Here is a 19,579-nt window from a genome sequence, read left to right as displayed (position 1 = left end):
TTTTCACAGGTTTGTTATTTTATGCATATGTTTAGAAACACAAAGTGAGAAGACTAGTCTTTGACAATTACCAATAGTGTCCATGTCCACTGTCTTTAAGTTCTTGACAATAACCAAAACTAAGGTACACGTATGTTTCACTTTGGAGCAGAACATATACTTATTAGGCAGTTCTCATGATATTGATTTAGTGCGTAATTTAATATTTATTTTTATAAATAATGAAACCAAGGATGCCTTATAATGTCCAGTGTATTTAAACAGTAAACCAGCAAACTGTGTAATACAGAACAATCATTTGCACATTTGTAAAAATCATGGGTACACATTTTGTGTGTCTACATTTTATGAGTGCAATCAGTTTAAAAAACCACTGATGTAGCATTTATCTCAAAGTTATTTAAATATCAACCGCCAGGTCAATGATGAATAAAAGAGTTTGAGCGAGATTCATTTAAATGAGAAAAACACAATGACCAAACTGATTGAAAATGCGAACATGAACACATGTCACATTGTGTCCTCAAGAATTATTCATAAAATGAACATGTTGTATATTAGGTTGTAATGCACTACACAGGCAACTATAAAGACTTTTACTCATAAAGGAACTATACATTACAAATGGACCTAATTGTACATACATGCTCTCGAATGAACATTGGGGCAATTAAAACCAAGATAAACACTATGTCAAAAAAACGTCAGCGTTTGGCAAGTTTTCTTAAATTTAGGCCCAGAATACCCCACAGTTTTGAAAATTCTTGGAAGAACCCTTAGTAACCACAAAATGGCATATTTAATTCTGATCATGTGAGGCATGTAAAACCATTAGAAAACCAGACTATTACCAGACCAACCCTATTGAAAACAAAAGAAATATTTACATCTAAAATATGCAAGGTCCCATTGTTCAAGGACACAAATTAAAAACCCCCAATAAAATATGATACATATTGCAGGTATATTCAATCGTTTGATATACACAGCGAAAAGTAAACACATTCTGTATGACTGGTAAACCACCAGCAGACAAAGGCTGGCCTATGTGTGTAATGATAACTCAATGGGAATTAATTGCTTTTTAATGAATTGTCCAGTTTGATTACAGTGAAAATAAACAAATTTAATTAACCAATAAATTCCAAATTATATGCAGACCTTGTTTTAAAGTTGAACATGACTAAGTTATGTTCTGTAAAACCAGGGGCCAATTTCATAGAGCTGCTTAAGCAAAAAATTCACTTAAGCACGAAAATAGCTCGCTTATTTTACACATGTTACTGGCCAAAATTTCATGCCATATACAGTGCTTGTGACTGGTATTTAGCTGATTGTTTACTTAGCATAACAATTGAGTGGAGTTTTGGCCGGCAAATTAATTTTACTAGGCAAGGATTATTTTGCTTAAGCAAAATTTCGTGCTTAAGCAGCTCTATGAAGTTGGGCCCAGGTTTGCATGAAGAACAGACCTGCCCCAAAAAACCTTTCATACTTAGTGTACACAGCCAGACTCACACATTCTATATGACTGGTAAACCACCAGCAGACCAAGGCTGGCCTATATGTGTATTGTAGACTCAATGGGAATTCATTGCTTTTTAATGAATTGTGAAGTTTGATTACAGTGAAAACAAATAAATTTAATTAACCAATTTTAATTAAAATTAAAATTTCATATTATGTAAATTCCTTGTTTTAATATTATTTTAATGGAAGCTAAATTAAAAGAAGTTTGCACGAAGTACAGACTAACCCTAAAAAAATCTTTCATACTCCGGTATTAAAAATTTGTACTGGACTGCAGACCTCACAAATTCCATCAAAATTTAAGAACTTATGTGTTTTTTCTTCTGTTTTGGTTTACTCTTTTCATATGACTTTGAAAAGCTCCAGTCCAGTTGCAATTCTGAGCAAAAAGCCCCGCAGTCTTATGGACTTTTCCCCTCCTCAAATCAGGCCTTGAGCATACTTGGTTATAAATGCTTTAATTTATTTCAATAATATCCAAAACAAATGGTTTAGGTACAAACAAACTTAATGCAGCCAACCATACCAGAAAACACCACGGTGGACACCTTTTCTTATCAATGAGTGTACTGGGTTTTGCTTAATAATGCACATTTTGTTACCATAGGCCATGTTCTACAACACATGACCTATGGCTTTATGTCCCATCCTCCCATCTGAATGACAACCAATAATGGTCAAGTGTCTTGCTTTTAGGACACAAGTGGAACGCTGACCACCACCCTTTTTTGACAAGGGAGAAAAGAGACAATAAGACTGGCCAGTAATTGGCATGTATGGAGGTAAAATCTGTCATTGCATGTGGTGGCCGTAAGGTCAAGTGCACTTGACTCAAGCAATGGTCTTTCTAATCACCAACGCCTTGAACGAAGACTACAAAGTAGTTTCACTGATCATCATTACTCCACCTTTAGTCATCTCTTTACCTAGTTTTAAACCAGCAATTAAACCTACACGATGGGCTCTTACAGAGAAGGGAAGTAAACTAATCCAGTCACATTATAAACTCCGACCTTCATTACATGGCTATTGTTTCCAGAAATGACTGACTGACTCTTATAATAAGGATGTAGCAATTTGTATATTGGGCTCAGGTGTCACTCATAAAATCTTCCTTTGCACAAATCGGTCGCAATAATATAAGCATTTATATCTGACATGTTATACTGGCTGGAAACCAATTTCTGGAAGCAATATTTTTCTGTGCTCAGCCAATATTTGCGTTAGGCCAAACAAAATTGGACTCTAAAAGTTAGCTGGATTGTCAATATCTGTGATGTACTCACCATTGTGCCATTCAGGGTTGGCTTATCACTTTTTAAGAGACTAGTCCGAAGGAAAAGTTAGAGCAACTATAAACATAAATATTAATAGTAAACTTGCGGGTACAACCATGGGTAAAAACTCTTTTGGAGGAGTGGTGGCTCTGAAAAGAGCCGGTTTGGTCTCGACGTTTCAAACAGTATACTCTGCTCGTCTTCAGGAGAAGTTAGCTTGGCATTTCACAGCCGTTTTCACTAAATGTAGTTGACTCTTAAAGCCATTGGACACTTTCAGTAAACAGTATTGTCCAAAGGCCCACACTTCGTGTATCACAACTTATATATAAAATAACAAACATGTGAAAATTTAGGCTCAATCGGTCATCGGAGTCGGGAGAAAATAACGGGAAAACCTACCCTTGTTTCCGCACGTTTCGCTGTGTCATGACATGTGTTTAAAATTAATCCATAATTCTCGATATCGAGAATTGGTCATTGTTTTAATGTTTTCTCAAAAAGTAAAGCATTTCATGAAATAATATTTCAAGAGAAATCATTTGTAAATCTGTGAACTTTTTTTTTTTTTTTTCTGTTCCGAAAGTGTCCAATGGCTTTAAAGGCAGATACTTTTGGTGATTGTCATATGCATAAAATAACAAAACCTTCAATTGGTCAGTGAAGTTACCTCACTTGTTGCATGGAATTGTGTGTTTTTTTCAGCATAAGAAAGGCTCCTTGCCTAAAGTCTTTCTATGATTCAATTTTGTTTGTGAAAAACTAAAGGGTGTCATTCCAACAATAGGGAGGTTTCGCATGCGAAAGGATACGGTAAGTGCAACGGATACGTCATCATTATATAACGTCATACGATACCCGCAATCCGCTATACGTGCAGATGACACGGATATCCTGCTCGCTACACGTAAGTAGGTTACGGATAGCTAAACATATGCGTATGCGTATCCGTTCACGTGCGAAACCTCCCTGTTTTTTTATATATAAAATCAACAGCTCTCAAGTGCACTGTACTAAGTTAGTTTTTATGGTAACTAATTTTTGAAGCAATTAAAAAGGTACATGTATACCCTCCCTTTAAAGACATTGGACACTATTGGTAATTGTCAAAGACCAGTCTTCTCACTTGCTGTAGCTCAACATATGCACAAAAATAACAAACCTGTGAAAATTTGAGCTCAATCGGTCATCGAAGTTGCGAGATAATATAAGAAAAAACACTCTTATCACAAGAGTTGTGCGTTTCTCAGATGCTTGATTTTGAGACCTCAAATTCTAAATCTGAGGTCTCAAAATCAAATTAGATAAAAATTACATCTTTCTCGAAATTTACTCCACTTCAGAGGGAGCCGTTTCTCACAATGTTTTGTACTACCAACCTCTCCCCATTACTCATCACCAAGTAAGGTTTTATGCTAATAATTATTTTGAGTTATAACCAATAGTGTCCACTACCTTTAAAACACATCCATTGCGCAACACTTCCTGTTCTGCAGGCAAAAATGCATTATGTAGGAACTACTTCATGTGGCGAAAGTGACACAGGAAAGTAAATCTGCAGGCCTGCCGTGACCGGTATATATTTAATGAAATACTTCCTACTGTATTTGTTACTAAATTAGGTAATGTAAACCTAAATGACTTCATGTTGCCTACATTACGTGTAGTTGGCGGTATGAGCGTGTCATGGATGCTTTGTGTAAATGATCAAAGTGTGGAACTTGTTGCTGTCATCAACTATGTGTTGATTATGACGCATCGTTTCACATTGAAAGTTGAAGGAAATTTTTGTCTGTACAGCAAAGTGTGCGTTATTTTATAGTACATTAGTATGTATGTACTATGTGTAAGTTTTTCAAAAACAAAATGGCAGCCACTTCCAGTAACAGCATCACCACATTCAAAGCATAAAATACATTCATAAATACCTCAGACACTTTCGCTATTCCTATTGGTGGAGAGCGCGTCACGTGGGTGTACAAAACCTTTGTTTATGACCGGTAAAAAGCGTTAATTCATGGGCGGGACACGCGACCTTGCACCTGTTCTTTTAAGACAGTTTCTTCATTCCTATTGGTCGAGAGCAACGACTGAAACAGTTGTGCCACAACACGTGATACGCGCAACGCGCACAGCATTCCCTTATAAGGAGTTGTTTAGCCGAGGGCGGCGGAGGGCTTTACCATTTCATAGCTGGAGGGGTGTTGTGTTGAAAGAAATCATTTAACAATTATAATTTTTGCATTTATTTTACTTTTTGAGCAAAAAGTGATGATGTTTTTGACCGAAAAGGTATTTATGAATGGGAATCAAAGTGTGTTGAATCGGTTTTCAACAAGTGGTTTAAACCCGCCGAGGCCTGGTTCTTTATAATTTACCTCTCTCGGTGAAATTATCATGAACCAGGCCTCATTGGGATTAAACCACTAGTTGAAAACCTCTTCACCACACATTGATTCCCTTAATCAACCCATTTTGAGTTTCAAAAAAAGGAGGAGAAAAACAAAATTATTTCACCAATTTGGTGTACAAAAAAATGTTTTCAAAGGCAGGATTTTTTTATTTGAAGTGAAAACGAAGTGAAAACATTTCTCTTTACAAACTTACAACAAATAGCATCACCTTCCACAACAACAACAGCACCAACACAAATTTTGTAATTAAACTTTCAGAGAGTAGTCTGCTATCCCTTTCTTAACTTTCTTTTAAACAGGAGCGAGAGTCTTTACTAACAAAAAAGTCTGAAACTTGGTTACAAAGTCAAAGGTATGTTGAATTGATGCCATTTCTACCGTTTGGTAACCCCTGGTGTTATAGATTCCAAGGAGCGTTTGGAAATAGTATCCAAAGCACTAGAGAAGTAGACCAATGAGCAGGATTTAATTATTTGTGGAACAAAATATTGTCTGATTTTCTTCACTAGGCCGACATAAAAAGTCTGAGTTCAGCCAAAAGTCTGAACAATCTCAGAGACTTTAAAAAGCAACCTTGGGCAAACAGTGGCAATATTTCTAACAGCGAAACAGCAACGAGGAAACTGGAGAAAAAAAAATACACTGAGAGCAATTTGTGTTTATAATAGAACCACAGAGGCCCGTAATGCATGGAAAGAACGACCACACAAAACACGTCCCAATTCAACAGAGCTGCTTTTAGCAGACAATATTGCTTTAACAATTTTATGCTAAGCAGAACTGATTAGAATGTAGAAGTGACATGGGCCCAATTTCATTTCCGCGCTTATGTCAAGCATATTTCACGGGCAAGCAGGGACTTTTTGCTTGTGCGTAAGCGCACTCCACGCTACACTGCTAGCGAGAAATTTGGTGCTTGCGCCGTAAGCGAAGAATGGTGATTGTACATTGTTAGTGCAAAATTCGGCAGTGAGCAGAGCCACGAAATTGGACCATGGTAATTTGGCTGATTATCTTACTCGGCTGAATATATTTTGTTTTACTGTTAGCTATTTTTTGTGCTTAAAGCCATTATACACTTTTGGAACAGGAAAAAAAAAAAGTTCACAGATTTACAAATACCTTACAGGGTTTATAGGAGGTAATGATAAAAGACTTCTCTTGAAATATTATTCCATGAAATGCTTTACTTTTTGAGAAAACATTAAAACAATTATCAATTCTCGACATCGAGAATTACGGATTTATAGTAAACACATGTCATGACATGGCGAAACGTGCGGAGACAAGGGTGGGTTTATTTTCTCCCGACTCCGATAATAATAATAATAATAATAATATAACAGTTCTTATATAGTGCATCACACAGTGTCTCGATGCGTTTTACATAAAATAACAAAGAGTTAAATGTTAAACAGGTAGGTCTTCAGTACAGTTTTGAATTCAAGTTCAGTTCTAGCAGTCTTGATGTGTTGTGGGAGAGAGTTCCAGAGAGCAGGTGATGAGTGTGTGAAGGACCGATGTCCATACGTCTTGGTTCGAATGGCAGGAACCTTGAGTAGCAGTGCCGAGCTGGAGCGAAGGGTGCGTGATGGTTGATACCGTTCAGTGATTTCGCGAAGGTATGACGGTGACGAGCCGTGGATGCATTTGTACGTGACAAGTAGAAATTTGAAAATGATGCGCTTATTGACAGGTAACCAGTGGAGATTGCGGAGTATGGGGGTTATGTGTTGCCGTGTAGATGAATGCGTAACAAGTCTGGCGGCAGAGTTCTGAATTCGTTGAAGTTTCGAGATTTCAAGGAATTCAATTCGATGACCAATTGAGCCTAAATTTTCACAGGTTTGTTATTTTATCTATAAGTTGTGAAACACAAAGTGTAGGCCTTTGGACAATACTGTTTACCGAAAGTGTCCAATGGCTTTAAGCAGCTCTATGACATTACGCTCAGTTCATTGACAGGAATATGGGAGGTCAAGGGTTCAAGTCCAACCCATATCCTATCTACATGTGATGTAGAACACAAAAGGAAGAGATTAATAAATCAGGGGGAAATCATGAAGTCCCACGAGAGTTTCTCTTTCATAAACAACTATAGTCAGGCGTCTTGCTGAACTCAATCATAATGCTGATTGTGATTGTGCTGAGGTCAGAGGTGAGTCATGGCCGAGCAATCAAGCGCTGTGGTGTTTCTGATGAGCAGAGTGTGGGCTCAAGACCTTGTGTTGATACAGGGTTCGAAATTAACACTGGATCCAATCCAAAACCCGTGTTGGGCAGGTCGGCGTCCATATTATTTAATGACAAACGCTGCTCCGAAACCTTCAGTTACGAAGGAGGTCTTTAGACTTCATTTGATAAAGCAGATATCATCTATCTCTTGAAAATATTGTTTTTGTCTCGATATTTTGATATTTTTTAAAACATTAACGATATTTTAGTTTTAGTTTAGTTTTATTAGACTTTACACTGGCATAAAAATATAGAAATACAAATCGATACGAAAAAAAAAAAAAAGAATCGAAATAGCTAAAAAATACAAAGCCAGTGAGTGGCGAGGAGGAACAGGTGACCAGCACCTCTACAAAGCCGTCCTGTCACAAGAAATGTCCCCTGAAACCCACCCCATAGTAAAAAACCACCCAACCCACAAAAAAGAGGGAGCGCTTTAAGGCGGGACTGACAATTACAGACGACATATCGTATCCTCAATATCGTATCGTGACGATATTATCAGGATATCGTCCAGCGCTACACTGGACCACAGGCACACGGCCAGTGATGTTAGCATCAGGCTAGTACACTAAAAACTGGACAAGTTCGGTGGCCTTGTGTTTTTCGATCAGATAATAATAGGCTACCTCACTGTGCAATATCTTTGTAAAAAAATATTGACTTTATAAATTTGAAAATATCTTTCAATTCTCTCTTACATTTCTGTAACAAAAGAACATTAATGTTAGTTTATTTCAAGTCGATCATTGCAGGCATGATATTTAGTCCTTGAAAGAAAGTAGGAATATTTTAATGAGAACATGTTGTAGGCTTTAAATAGACATTTCAGGCTATTTTATCACGATTTTTCGAAGAGCAAAAACATGGGAAATCAGACTAAAGACGAAAGAATATCATGGCTGTCTTTCAGACCATTTATCTCATTGATCCCTGTAGTCACTCTTAATGTCAACAGTACTTTTCCTCTACACCATAGATGGATTGCGCATGGCGTCAATGCCCACCATCTTTGATGCACGCATGTACACGTATGCGCTGCGCAAGACACACAGCAAATGATAACCTTTCACGCGTGCACGGTTTATCAAAGATGGCGGCCAATGAAAGGGGTCTATTGACCCCCTTGCACGCACGTAACACGTGGTGAGTGTGCCTTGCTCACCATGTTGGTGGTCAATAGGTTTATGTGTAAACGCTGCGTCGCCTAAAATGCGCACTTCACTGAATAAATGCACAGTGACATTGCCCACAAATATGGCGCATCCAAGATTATTCTGATGATGACGTCAGGTGAATTGGGTCAATAAACCTACCTCGGCAGGCATGTGCATGAGGAGCACGGCAGCCACAGGAGCCTGAGCTTGACAGTATCCATCCCTTGGATTGTAGATGCTGTACGCCTTCAAGATGCGGAAGAGATCTTGTTGTCCGTGGCCATCGCGTGACGCAAACATCTCATGGAATGGGAACTGACGATCAAGATCCTTCTGGATGATCTCCAACCATTTAGGATCACCCTCCATGGTATCCAACTCCTTCAAAGACAATTATGAACAACTTGTTAGTGCAGTTGTTTTTGCTGTCGAGCTAAACAAAGATATTGACAAAGTAGGGAGATCGCAAAATTAGAGTAAGATAGCCGAGTTGGTATCCAATTTCAAGCCTGACGTTTTAGAAAGGGCAAGGGCACCAAGGTATTTTTACCTTGGTAAAAGGGCAACCTACATATATACAGTATGAGGAAAATGTAATTTTCTACTTGAGCATTTTAAGAGCACTAAGGCAATGGAGGCAATCGCATTCATATCAGGCCTGCAATTCCTTCAAAGAATTATTTTTTAAAAACTTGTTACTAGAGTTGTGAAATTTTCTTGTAGAAGTTGATTTGTTCAATTGTTCATATCACTATTTAGATGGGACTACATTTGAACTAAACGATAGGGGTAACCAGAGTAGAGGGGCATGGGTGCTCAATATGGGGCATGCATGGTGTAATGTCCATGTTAATTACTTGGTAGTTTGAGTGAAAAACCAGTTCAAATTAGCAAGATTTCTTTGTACTAAGCAGACTTTGTACAAAGCAGATTTATTAAATTGGGCACTGGACATTTACATAGCTTACCCATACCCCATCTTTTGCTATATTTTAAAATAGCCTTTCTCTACCATGCAGAAAATAGCGCAGTTTTCATTTTCATTCATGAAAGATTCAATTTAAAATTCTTAAAATATTGTAAAAGTTTCCAAGTCGCTGATACTGAGTTTCCAGGAATTTAGTCAAAAGAGAACCATGAAGAAAAGTGATTCAATAAACATCACTCCGAACTCTACCAGTGACAGACTACCGATGAAATTCCAACCGGTAACCAGTCCTCGCTAATGCTACCTCCCTAACCCACATTCACAGTCGGTCTCATCACGGCCAACAACATGACCCCCCCCCCCCACCATGATATCAGGGCCCAATTTCATGGCTCTGCTTTATGTAAGCAAAGAATCCTCGCTTGCGGAAGCAGGGAATTATGTGCTTACATCAAACGTATTTCACAGGTTAGCTGGAAATTTTGGCTTGTGTTGTGCAAGTGCGTACTCCATGATATTTAGCATTCTATGCTTACACAGCTAGCGCAGAATCTCAGCACTTGCACTATAAGCAGACAATGGTGATCGTAAGCGCAGAATTCGGCAGTAAGCAGAGCCATGAAACTGGGCCCAGCTGCCTGATGCAATATGACTAAAAAGCGGACTCACCTCCCAACTAGCTTTATTCTGCTCGTACAACTTCTTGCTTCCGCAGAGATGTTGCCATGCCCTGGATCGTATAGAGCAGGGGATCCCCTTACGACATCGCTCACGGACCTACGAATAGATGGAAATAGTAATAAAATTTAATAACTTGTTCTTATACAGAGTACTTTACAATAACGTATCAATGCGCTTTACACAAGTGTCCTGCCGTCGATATCACCAAACTCTTCCTAACTTAGGATTAATCTCAGGACTTAGGACGAGTTAAGTTCCGTATCCAACGGCGTAGGACGCATTGAACCCATCTGAGTAACTGAGTAACCCATTAGTGTTTACATGCTACAGTGCAGGGCTGGGACTCGTCATAAGTCTTAAGATTAATCCTAAGTTAGGAAGAGTTTGGTGAAATCGACGACAAGTCATTGGGCCAATAGTATTCCTTAATCTTCTTCAGCTCCCTGGGAAGTCAGGGAAACATTTAGAATTACATTCAACATATTTACATAATAATGTACATGGGGATAAGTTTCCAGAGTCAGGTGGATTTACAAGTTTGCTCATCAGAACATGGAAAGATTGGTTTATTTCCAGGAAACGTTCAGCAGAATCAGGAAGAGTTGGCAACTCTGGTATTACATGATTTATCCTCCTACTTTTAAAAATGTTTTAATGAGAAATTGCCTAACAATCACCCATTTAGGGTGGCACGGTTGGCTTGTGCAAAAAGCGCTCGCCTCTCACCAAGGTGACCCTGGTTCGATTCCCGGTCAGGGCCATATGTGAATTGAGTTGTGCGTTGGTTCTCTGCTGTGCCACGAGGGTTTTCCAGACTATCCGGTTTTCCTCCCTCAGGAAAAAAATCAAACACTTTCGATCTTCTGCTGTGCTCCGTGGTCATAATGGGTTGATGTGGCTGGCAGCTGAATGCGCCCTTGCATGCCTGCTTCTCGAACACGTTGTAGCCGCGTCCTTCGCAATTCAGCTCTAGCTGCGAGTAAAGACGATTAGCCCCCCCAAATTATTGGGGCACATTGCCACCTACTCCTTCTAGGCTATAACAGGGTAACCCTCTTCACAGTCCACTTACCACTAATGTAGGTGCACTACCTTCCCAACTTTTTACAAAGCAATTATGGTTAAGTGCCTTACAAGTGTCATGACCAGGATTCGAACCCACATTCTCCGCATGTCAACACCAGAGTTTGGTTCCAGTGAATAAGATGTAACACGCTTTAAAATAGTAATACGTACATAACATTTTCTAAACAAGCGCACATGTACATGCAGGTATAAAAACTAATGACTATTTAAATTCCAATGACCGATGAGTCAATGGCAGGGTTGATCATTAATGATTAATGCTTAATTGGCCTTCATTGACATTTGACAATGATATACACTAATGCAAGCGCTGTAGTCTGAAAGTTTATTGATCCCCAGTATGTAATCAAATCCAGAGCAAGCCAACTGTGACTTGAAAGCCTCATCTGCATATTGCAACATTTATAACAACATTGTATTGTAAAGTCAGTTGGTGTTCAAAGCTTTGGTAGTGTAACGCAGTTTTCCTTATTTGAAGGTACAGTGTATTAAAGGCACTGGACATTTTGGTAATTATTGTCAAAGATCAGTATTCTCACTTGGTGTATCTAACTATGCATAAAATAAAAAATAAAAAGGGAAAATTTGAACCCAATTGGTCATCAAAGTTACAAGGGAAAAAAATGAAAGAAAAACACCCCTTTTTGCTTTCAGATGCCCATTAAAAGGCTGCAGGCCTGACTGTCTTTAAATATTTGAGTGAGAAATTACCTCTTTCTCAAAAACTACGTTACTTCAGAGGGAGCTAGCTGTTTCTCACAATGTTTTATACCATCAACAGCTCTCCATTGCATTCTCGTTACCAAGTAAGTTTTTATGCTAACAATTATTTTGAGTAATTACCAATATAGTGTCCAGTGCCTTACAGGATTGTTAAGAATAACAAAATATCATTGTTTAATTTTAGTCTGAAAGTTAACTGACTACGAAGTTCATGCTTGAACCATCTACTTCTGTGAAAAATGTCCTTTGGCCCAAATAAAATTGTTACTTATCACTGGGCCAGGCATTCCAATCTTATCTAAGTCCAGACATTTTTGCATTGAGTTACAACAGCGTGGAGGATATTAGAATATTCAGCGAGGGACACTTGCCACAAAACGAAGGCGTTCTGTTTATTTCCTTTCATTTATTTTTGTTGTGAAGCCAAGTACTCTTCTAAAAGGAACATGTTGCCTTGGATCGGTCGAGTTGGTCTTTGAAAAGCGTTAGTAACCGTTTGTTATAAAATGCATATGGATAGAAAGATGTTTTAGAAGTAGAGTATAATGATGCACACAAGTATCACTCGAATCTGCGTGGTTTTCCTTTTACCTCGTCGACAAACACGGTCGGCCATTTATGGGAGTCAAATTTTTGACTCCCATAAATGGCCGACCGTGTTAGTTCGCAAAGTAAAAGGAAAACCACGCAATTTCGAGGCAAATGTGTGTCGATCATTGTATTCTACTTCTAAAACATCTTTCTATCCATATGCATTTTATAACAAACGGTTACTAACGCTTTTCAAAGACCAACTCGACCGATCCAAGGCAACATGTTCCTTTAATTATTGTACTAGCCAAGAACCCCATGGAGAGAATGCAAAGAAGGAAGTTTCAGTCTTATTGTTGATTTGGGAGTAAACATGTAAAACATAAAGGCAGTGGACACTATTGGTAATCACTCAAAACAATTATTAGCATAAAACCTTACATGGTAACGAGTAATGGGGAGAGGTTGATAGTATAAAACATTGTGAGAAACGGCTCCCTCTGAAGTAACATAGTTTACAAAAAAGAAGTAATTTTCTAATAATTTGATTTTGTAACCTCAGATTTAGAATTTGAAGTCTCGAAATCAAGCATCTGAAAGCACACAACTTCCTGTGACAAGGGTGTTTTTTCTTTCATTATTATGTCGCAACTTTGACGACCAATTGAGCTTCACAGATTGGTTATTTTATTCATATGTTGGGATACACCAAGTGAGAAGACTGGTCGTGGACAATTACCAATAGTGTCTACTGTCTTTAAGAGAAATACTGTATTCCAGGGAAAACAAAATCCCTGTAGTGCCCCCGGCATGATTCAAACCACTTCCTAGAGATGGAAAACAAGGAAAGATAACTTATACGCTAAACCTGACCGCCCAAAATAATGATGAAAACATGTGAACATGTATGTAAAAATTTCAACACTTGACGAAGCCTTGATGTTTTGAAAGCCTTGCATGGCCCTTGAGTACACGTATGACAAATAAAATGACAATGTTAAGTAAATTTAAGGGAGGGGATACCTCCAAAAATTTGTGCCCATAAAAACTTTTAAAAAAGAAGCAGGCTGCTGTAGATAATGTATAACATTTTAAGAATCGACGCCCTTCATAGGAATGTAGTTTTTTGAAGAGAGGTATTCAACAATATTTTGTTTCTCTGTCTATAGTGTTTTTGGCCATAACGGATTATTCTTCCTGTGTGGACATAACTGCTCTAGATATTTGGCGATTTCTTAGAGACACTACTATCTTTTGAAATGAAATTTGTCACAGAAGGTTTTATTGTATTTATCTACATTTGTATCGAATTAAGCCATTGGACACTTTCGGTAAACAGTTATCCAAAGGCCCACACTTCGTGTATCACAACTGATATAAAAAGTAACAAACCTGTGAAAATTTAGGCTCAATCGGTCATCGGAGTCGGGAGAAAATAACAGGGAAAACCCACCCTTGTTTCCGCACGTTTCGCCGTGTCATGGCATGTGTTTAAAATAAATCCGTAATTCTCGACAACGAGAATTAATATTTGTTTTAATGTTTTCTCGAAAAGTAAAGCATTTCATGGAATAATATTTCAAGAGAAGTCTTTCACCATTACCTTCTGTAAACCCTGCAAGTTATTTGTAAATCTGTGAACTTTTTTTTTCTTTCTCTGTTCCGAAAGTGTATAATGGCTTTAACCCATCAAACTGTTCAAAAAACCAAAGGTATACAGTGGACTCTCATTAAAACAAGGTTACTGGGACTGGCCAAATGACCTCTTCAGGAACATTGTTATAAGAGGACAGCAAAACAAAGAAACACAAAGCTGAAATGAGATTCTGGACTTCAGAATGTACATAACTTTCTTCAAGCAGAACCTCTTCTTAAAGGGAAGTTACACATTTGGTAATTACTCAAAACAAATTTTATCATAAAAACTTACTTAGTAACGAGTAATGGAGAGCTGTTGATAGTATAAAACATTGTGAGAAACGGCTCCCTCTGAAGTAGCGTAGATTTTGAGAGAGAGGTAATTTCTCACTCAAATAATAAAAGACTTCTAGCCAGAAGTCTTTTATTCCTATCTAAAGGCACACAAATTCGTTCAACAAGGGTGTTTTTTCTTTCATCATTTTCTCGCAACTTTGATCACCAATTGAGCCCAAATTTTTCACAGGCTTGTTACTTTATGCTTATGTTGGGATACACCAAGTGAGAAGACTGGTCTTTGACAATTACCAAGCATGTACCTTCCCTTTCACAGTGCTCTTCAGAACTGTGTACCTCACAGGGTCTTCCGGGTCTTATTCAAGGCACAAATGACTTCACCACTTGACCGTGGCAAGATCTTCCCAAGGTTAAAATGAGTCAACCACTAAATCCCTACGAATCAAATAGATTTATCTGTAAGAATGTCTCATGTTTGCTGTGTACAAGTAGTTGGCAGTCACACTGTCTGCTTGGCAAAGAAATGCTTGCGTTTTGGCGAACAAAATCGGCTAAAAGCTCCTTTCTTTGAGGAGGCAAATGCCCAGTTCGTCTCTCAGAACTTGGCAAACATTCCCGTTTTATACTTCATTAAAGCCCCTCCCAGAGTCACAAACAGCGCTATGAATCACAGCCACGCCTTCATTTGAATAAATACGAGGACAGCTGTACTCCACTCTCCTTAAAGGAACACGTTGCCTTGGATCGGTCGAGTTGGTCTTTGAAAAGCGTTCTGTAACCGTTTGTTGTAAAAATGTATATGGTTAGAAAGATATTGTAAAAGTAGAATACAATGATCTACACAAATATGCCTCGAAATTGCGTGGTTTTCTTTTTACCCTGTCGACTAACACGGTCGGCCTTTTATGGGAGTCAAAATTTTGACTCCCATAAATGACCGACCGTAATAGTTCGCGACGTAAAAGGAAAACCGTGCAATTTCGAGTGATTCTTGTGTGGATCATTATATTCTATTTAAAACATCTTTCTAACCATATGCATTTCATAAAAAATGGTTTCAAACGCTTTTAATAGACCAACTCGTCCGATCCAAGGCAACGTGTTCCTTTAAATCAAGAAAGTGATTTAAGGAAAGTGATTTGCCGATCGCTCTCCTGAAATCAAGAAAGTGAATTGAGGAGAGTGATTTGCTCTCCTAACAAAACCCAAGTTTAATGAACATACACTCAAGAAAATGAGCACAATAGTTAAACTTTTTATTACTTAATTCAATGAGTTAACTTTAATCAATCATGAACTTTCACTTTCAACCGATATTCAAGCGGCTCATTTTAGGGTTTTGAAAATGCTCTTGTTAAATTTGTAAGGAGCATTTGTATTTTTTGCTCTCCTTGGAAAACATTAAGGAGAGCGGAGGAGCGTGATGGCGCTCCTTTAAAATGAAGGCCTGCATAGCAGTGTTGTGATACAGGCCTTGAATTTTGCTTTTGAAGGGACACAGCAATATTCGTTTGATAAGGGGCACTTTGATGAGGAAAGTGTCAATTTGTATTGAAACTTTGCAAAGGACACCATTAGCAAAAGCAGTGCCTTGGGTTTATTCCGAGGCTTGAACATGAGCTTTGCAGTATCCGTCAAGTTAAACACAGATTGAACTCTGACCTTCTTAGGTTTCTTGCTCATCCATTTGTCCCAGTCATCCAGCATGTCTAGCCACTTGATCTCTCGTCTTCGGATTACCTGAACAGGAGTATTCCAATCCCTGAAAAACAACACCAGAAAATAATTGGACTCTCTATACAACGAAGGTTCAATTGCAAAACATTCTTACTTTTAAAAAGTCACTAGACACTAAGCTTGGGCGATATCGATTTATTTTATTCACGATATATTGCAGACAATATTATACACATAATGAATGTTTATGAGTGCAATGGTGCGAATATGTTCATGAGTTGAAAGATGGAATGTTCTATTCAACGAGGCGGAGCCGAGTTGAATGGAACATTCCAGCTTTCAACGAATGAACATATTCGCACCATTGCACGAATGAAAAACATTCATTATTTGTTTTATATAACATCCAAGTAGATCTTTGTCATTTTGATTGAAAGATACAACTTTCAAAACAATTTGAACTGTAGAAGCCGAATGCTAGTAATTTTACTATGCCTTCTTGCAGTAACACCTGCTGCGTTACCAAAGACACGCGCACGCAGTGATGTTTTTACTCAGCTTTTTCGTTCCATCCGAAAAGTACCATTGCACGCTGCCAGCGTGCAATGGTACTTTTCGGATGGAACGAAAAAGCATGGTGAGTGACTCAGCGTGCAATGGTACTGTTATTTGCTATCACGTGACGGACAATCCTCCAATCAAATGGCAAGGATCTGCTTGGGTGTTATATAAATCGCGATATTCAATATAATCGCGATTAATTAAATTTGACATCATCAGTCTTCAAACCAGTGAAAGTTGTAGAACAGACAGTCATGGCATAAGAGAGGTGTTCTAATGATCTATTCTTCTGGTTTTACTCCAAACCTATAGGGTGCTAGATGTCTCAGCTAGGAAATACATCGCGATATTGCGATACTTAATCGATATCGCGATATATCGATATTTCCATTAAAACCAAATCGATCCGATATCAAAATCGTTTCCAAATTAGTATCACGATATTCGATAATATCATATCGCCCAAGCTTACTAGACACTAATTACTCAAAATAATTTTTAGCATTAAAACTTGGTAACGAGAAATGCAATGTATGTAAAGCTGTTGATAGTATAAAACAAAGAGAGAACTGGCTCCCTCTGAAGCAACAAAGTTTTTGAGAAAGAGGCAATTTCTCACTCAAATATTGTAAAAATTCAGCTGCAGCCTAAGTTTATTATGCATCTGAAAGCACACAAAATGCAACATTGGTGTTTTTCTCTTGCTACTTCAAAGACCAATTGACCCCAAATAGTTCACAGATTTGTTATTTTGTGCATATATGTTGGGATACACCAAGTGAGAATACTGGTCTTTGACAGGTCTTGAAATCAAGCATCTGAAAACACACAACTTCGTGTGACAAGGGTGTTTTTTCTTTCATTGTTATCTCACATCTTCAATGACCAATAAATTGGGCTCAAATTTTCACAGGTTTGTTATTTTATGCATACATGTTGATATACACCAAGCGATAGTGTCCAGATAGAACACCTCATAAAGAGATTCTGCTTAATATACAAGTAAATAATCCATCCCATTTCTGCATTGTGTTCCTTTGATTTGCTGTCCTCTCATTTATAACAACATCCCTGTTATAGGCCTAAAGAGTAATTTTGCCAGTAATGAAATGTAATGAAAACAAGCAATGAAAACATTCCTCATAAGAATAGGGCCATCGTTTTTGTTTTTGTTTTTTGTTTTTTTTGAAAAGTAATGCTGATTTTTAGGCTGACTGTGATGATTTGATAAAAAAAAAACATTTTTAAGAGTCTGATAGAGATAAAGTAATCCTGTAAAACAAAGGGATTAATTTCAAAGATTTTTGTAGAACTTTACATATTTTTTATTATTGGTAACTCAATGTTGAAAGGCAGGGTTATTTTATAAATACAATATTTTTTTAAGAGATATCCCCCAACCCAAAAGGCTGAGGGCTACACATAAGCTTCAAGGTGAGGGCTACACATAACTGATTTGAGCTATCTGCCCAGATTAACTGACACCAGCGGTACATTTCCACCTTCTCCTGGGGCTGAAACGGGGCTACAGTCCGCAAAGATGTAGGCATGGGTATCAACCAGAATGCACAACCTTCCCAACTTTTTACGGAGAATTCGGCAGTGAGCTGATTTAAAAATGATTTTTGGCCCTGTACATCACACAGTTTTGTTTTGAAGACAGTGGACACTATTGGTAATTGTCAAAGACTAGTCTTCACAGTTGGTGTACATGTATCTCAACATATGCATAAAATAACAAACCTGTGAAAATTTGAGCTCAATCGGTCGTCGAAGTTGCGAGATAATAATGAAAGAAAAAACACCCTCCGTCACACGAATTTGCGTGCTTTCTGATGCTTGATTTAAACTTGAGGTCTCGAAATCAAATTCGTGGAAAATTACGTGATTTCTCAAAAACTACGTCACTTCAGAGGGAGCTAATTCTCACAATGTTTTATACTATCAACCTCTCCCCATTACTCGTAATCAAGAAAGGTTTTATGATGATAATTATTTTGAGTAATTACCAATAGTGTCCACTGACTTTAAGCTGTGATCCAAGACGTCTTACAGCCTGAATACTATACACCAGGGCTCAATTTTATAAAGCCAGTAAGCACAACAACTTTCCAAGCACATAAAAGTCTTGCTTAGCAGTAACAGTTTACAAGCCAAAATCCACAATTACGTTAAGTGCCATTAGATGACTGGTGCCACACTCAATATTTGCTTAGCAAATAAATTTGACAAGCAGTATTTTCTGACTCAAAACAGCTGAAATTGGGCCAAAGATCTTAGACACACTGCATGAACTGGTACATGATACAAATCTACAGCACATCACTACCACCCATTGTGACATCTCCTTGGACTAAAGGTTATGAAATCTTACACTTGTTGCAGGCGGGAGGTCGTTATTTTAATCACATCTCAGCAATATAGATTCCTAACTCAATGCAAATAAGCTGGGAATTATACAGAGAGAGAAACTGGCACTCAGATTATTATAAAGACATTGGTGCGAAATAGCTACCTTATAAATACTTATTAATTTTTTTTATTGTTTTGCTAAAAAGGCAATTTTGTACTTGTTGGCTAGTGGCTAGTCACTGAAAAGTGAAGGGCATAACTCGGTTACTATGGTCTGGGAAGCTGAAAAAACGCCAAATTCTTTATTTCGTCATGAAGCCAAATTCTTTATTTCGTCATGAAGCCACAGAGAGCTTGTTCAGGAAGTTGAACTTCCGACCTTTGGCCAGATTTGGGAAACTCTGTGAGCAGACTGGCAGAGCAAGAAAAATCATAGTTCCAATTTCAATAGTGTCCTACGTGTACAACCAGTGAAATGATGCTTGGTGTAGT

At 38.0% G+C, this 19,579-nt stretch overlaps 1 protein-coding gene across 2 annotated transcripts in view; it reads right to left on the bottom strand.

Moving 5' to 3' along the window:
* The window catches only part of LOC117290588 (carabin-like), a 44,267-nt gene that overhangs the window by 18,278 nt on the left and 6,410 nt on the right, over positions 1–19,579 (bottom strand). For both annotated transcript variants that reach the window (XM_033772047.1, XM_033772048.1), the window contains exons 3-5: positions 16,160–16,259; positions 10,211–10,318; positions 8,773–8,994 (exon numbers count right to left, since the gene is read on the bottom strand). In XM_033772047.1, the coding sequence (XP_033627938.1) occupies positions 8,773–8,994; positions 10,211–10,318; positions 16,160–16,259 (430 nt within the window). The remainder of the gene's footprint in view (positions 1–8,772; positions 8,995–10,210; positions 10,319–16,159; positions 16,260–19,579) is intronic.

The sequence above is a fragment of the Asterias rubens genome, chromosome 5, assembly GCF_902459465.1.
Source record: "Asterias rubens chromosome 5, eAstRub1.3, whole genome shotgun sequence".
NCBI lineage: Eukaryota > Metazoa > Echinodermata > Asteroidea > Forcipulatida > Asteriidae > Asterias > Asterias rubens.
This window is presented reverse-complemented; position numbering and strand designations above follow the sequence as displayed.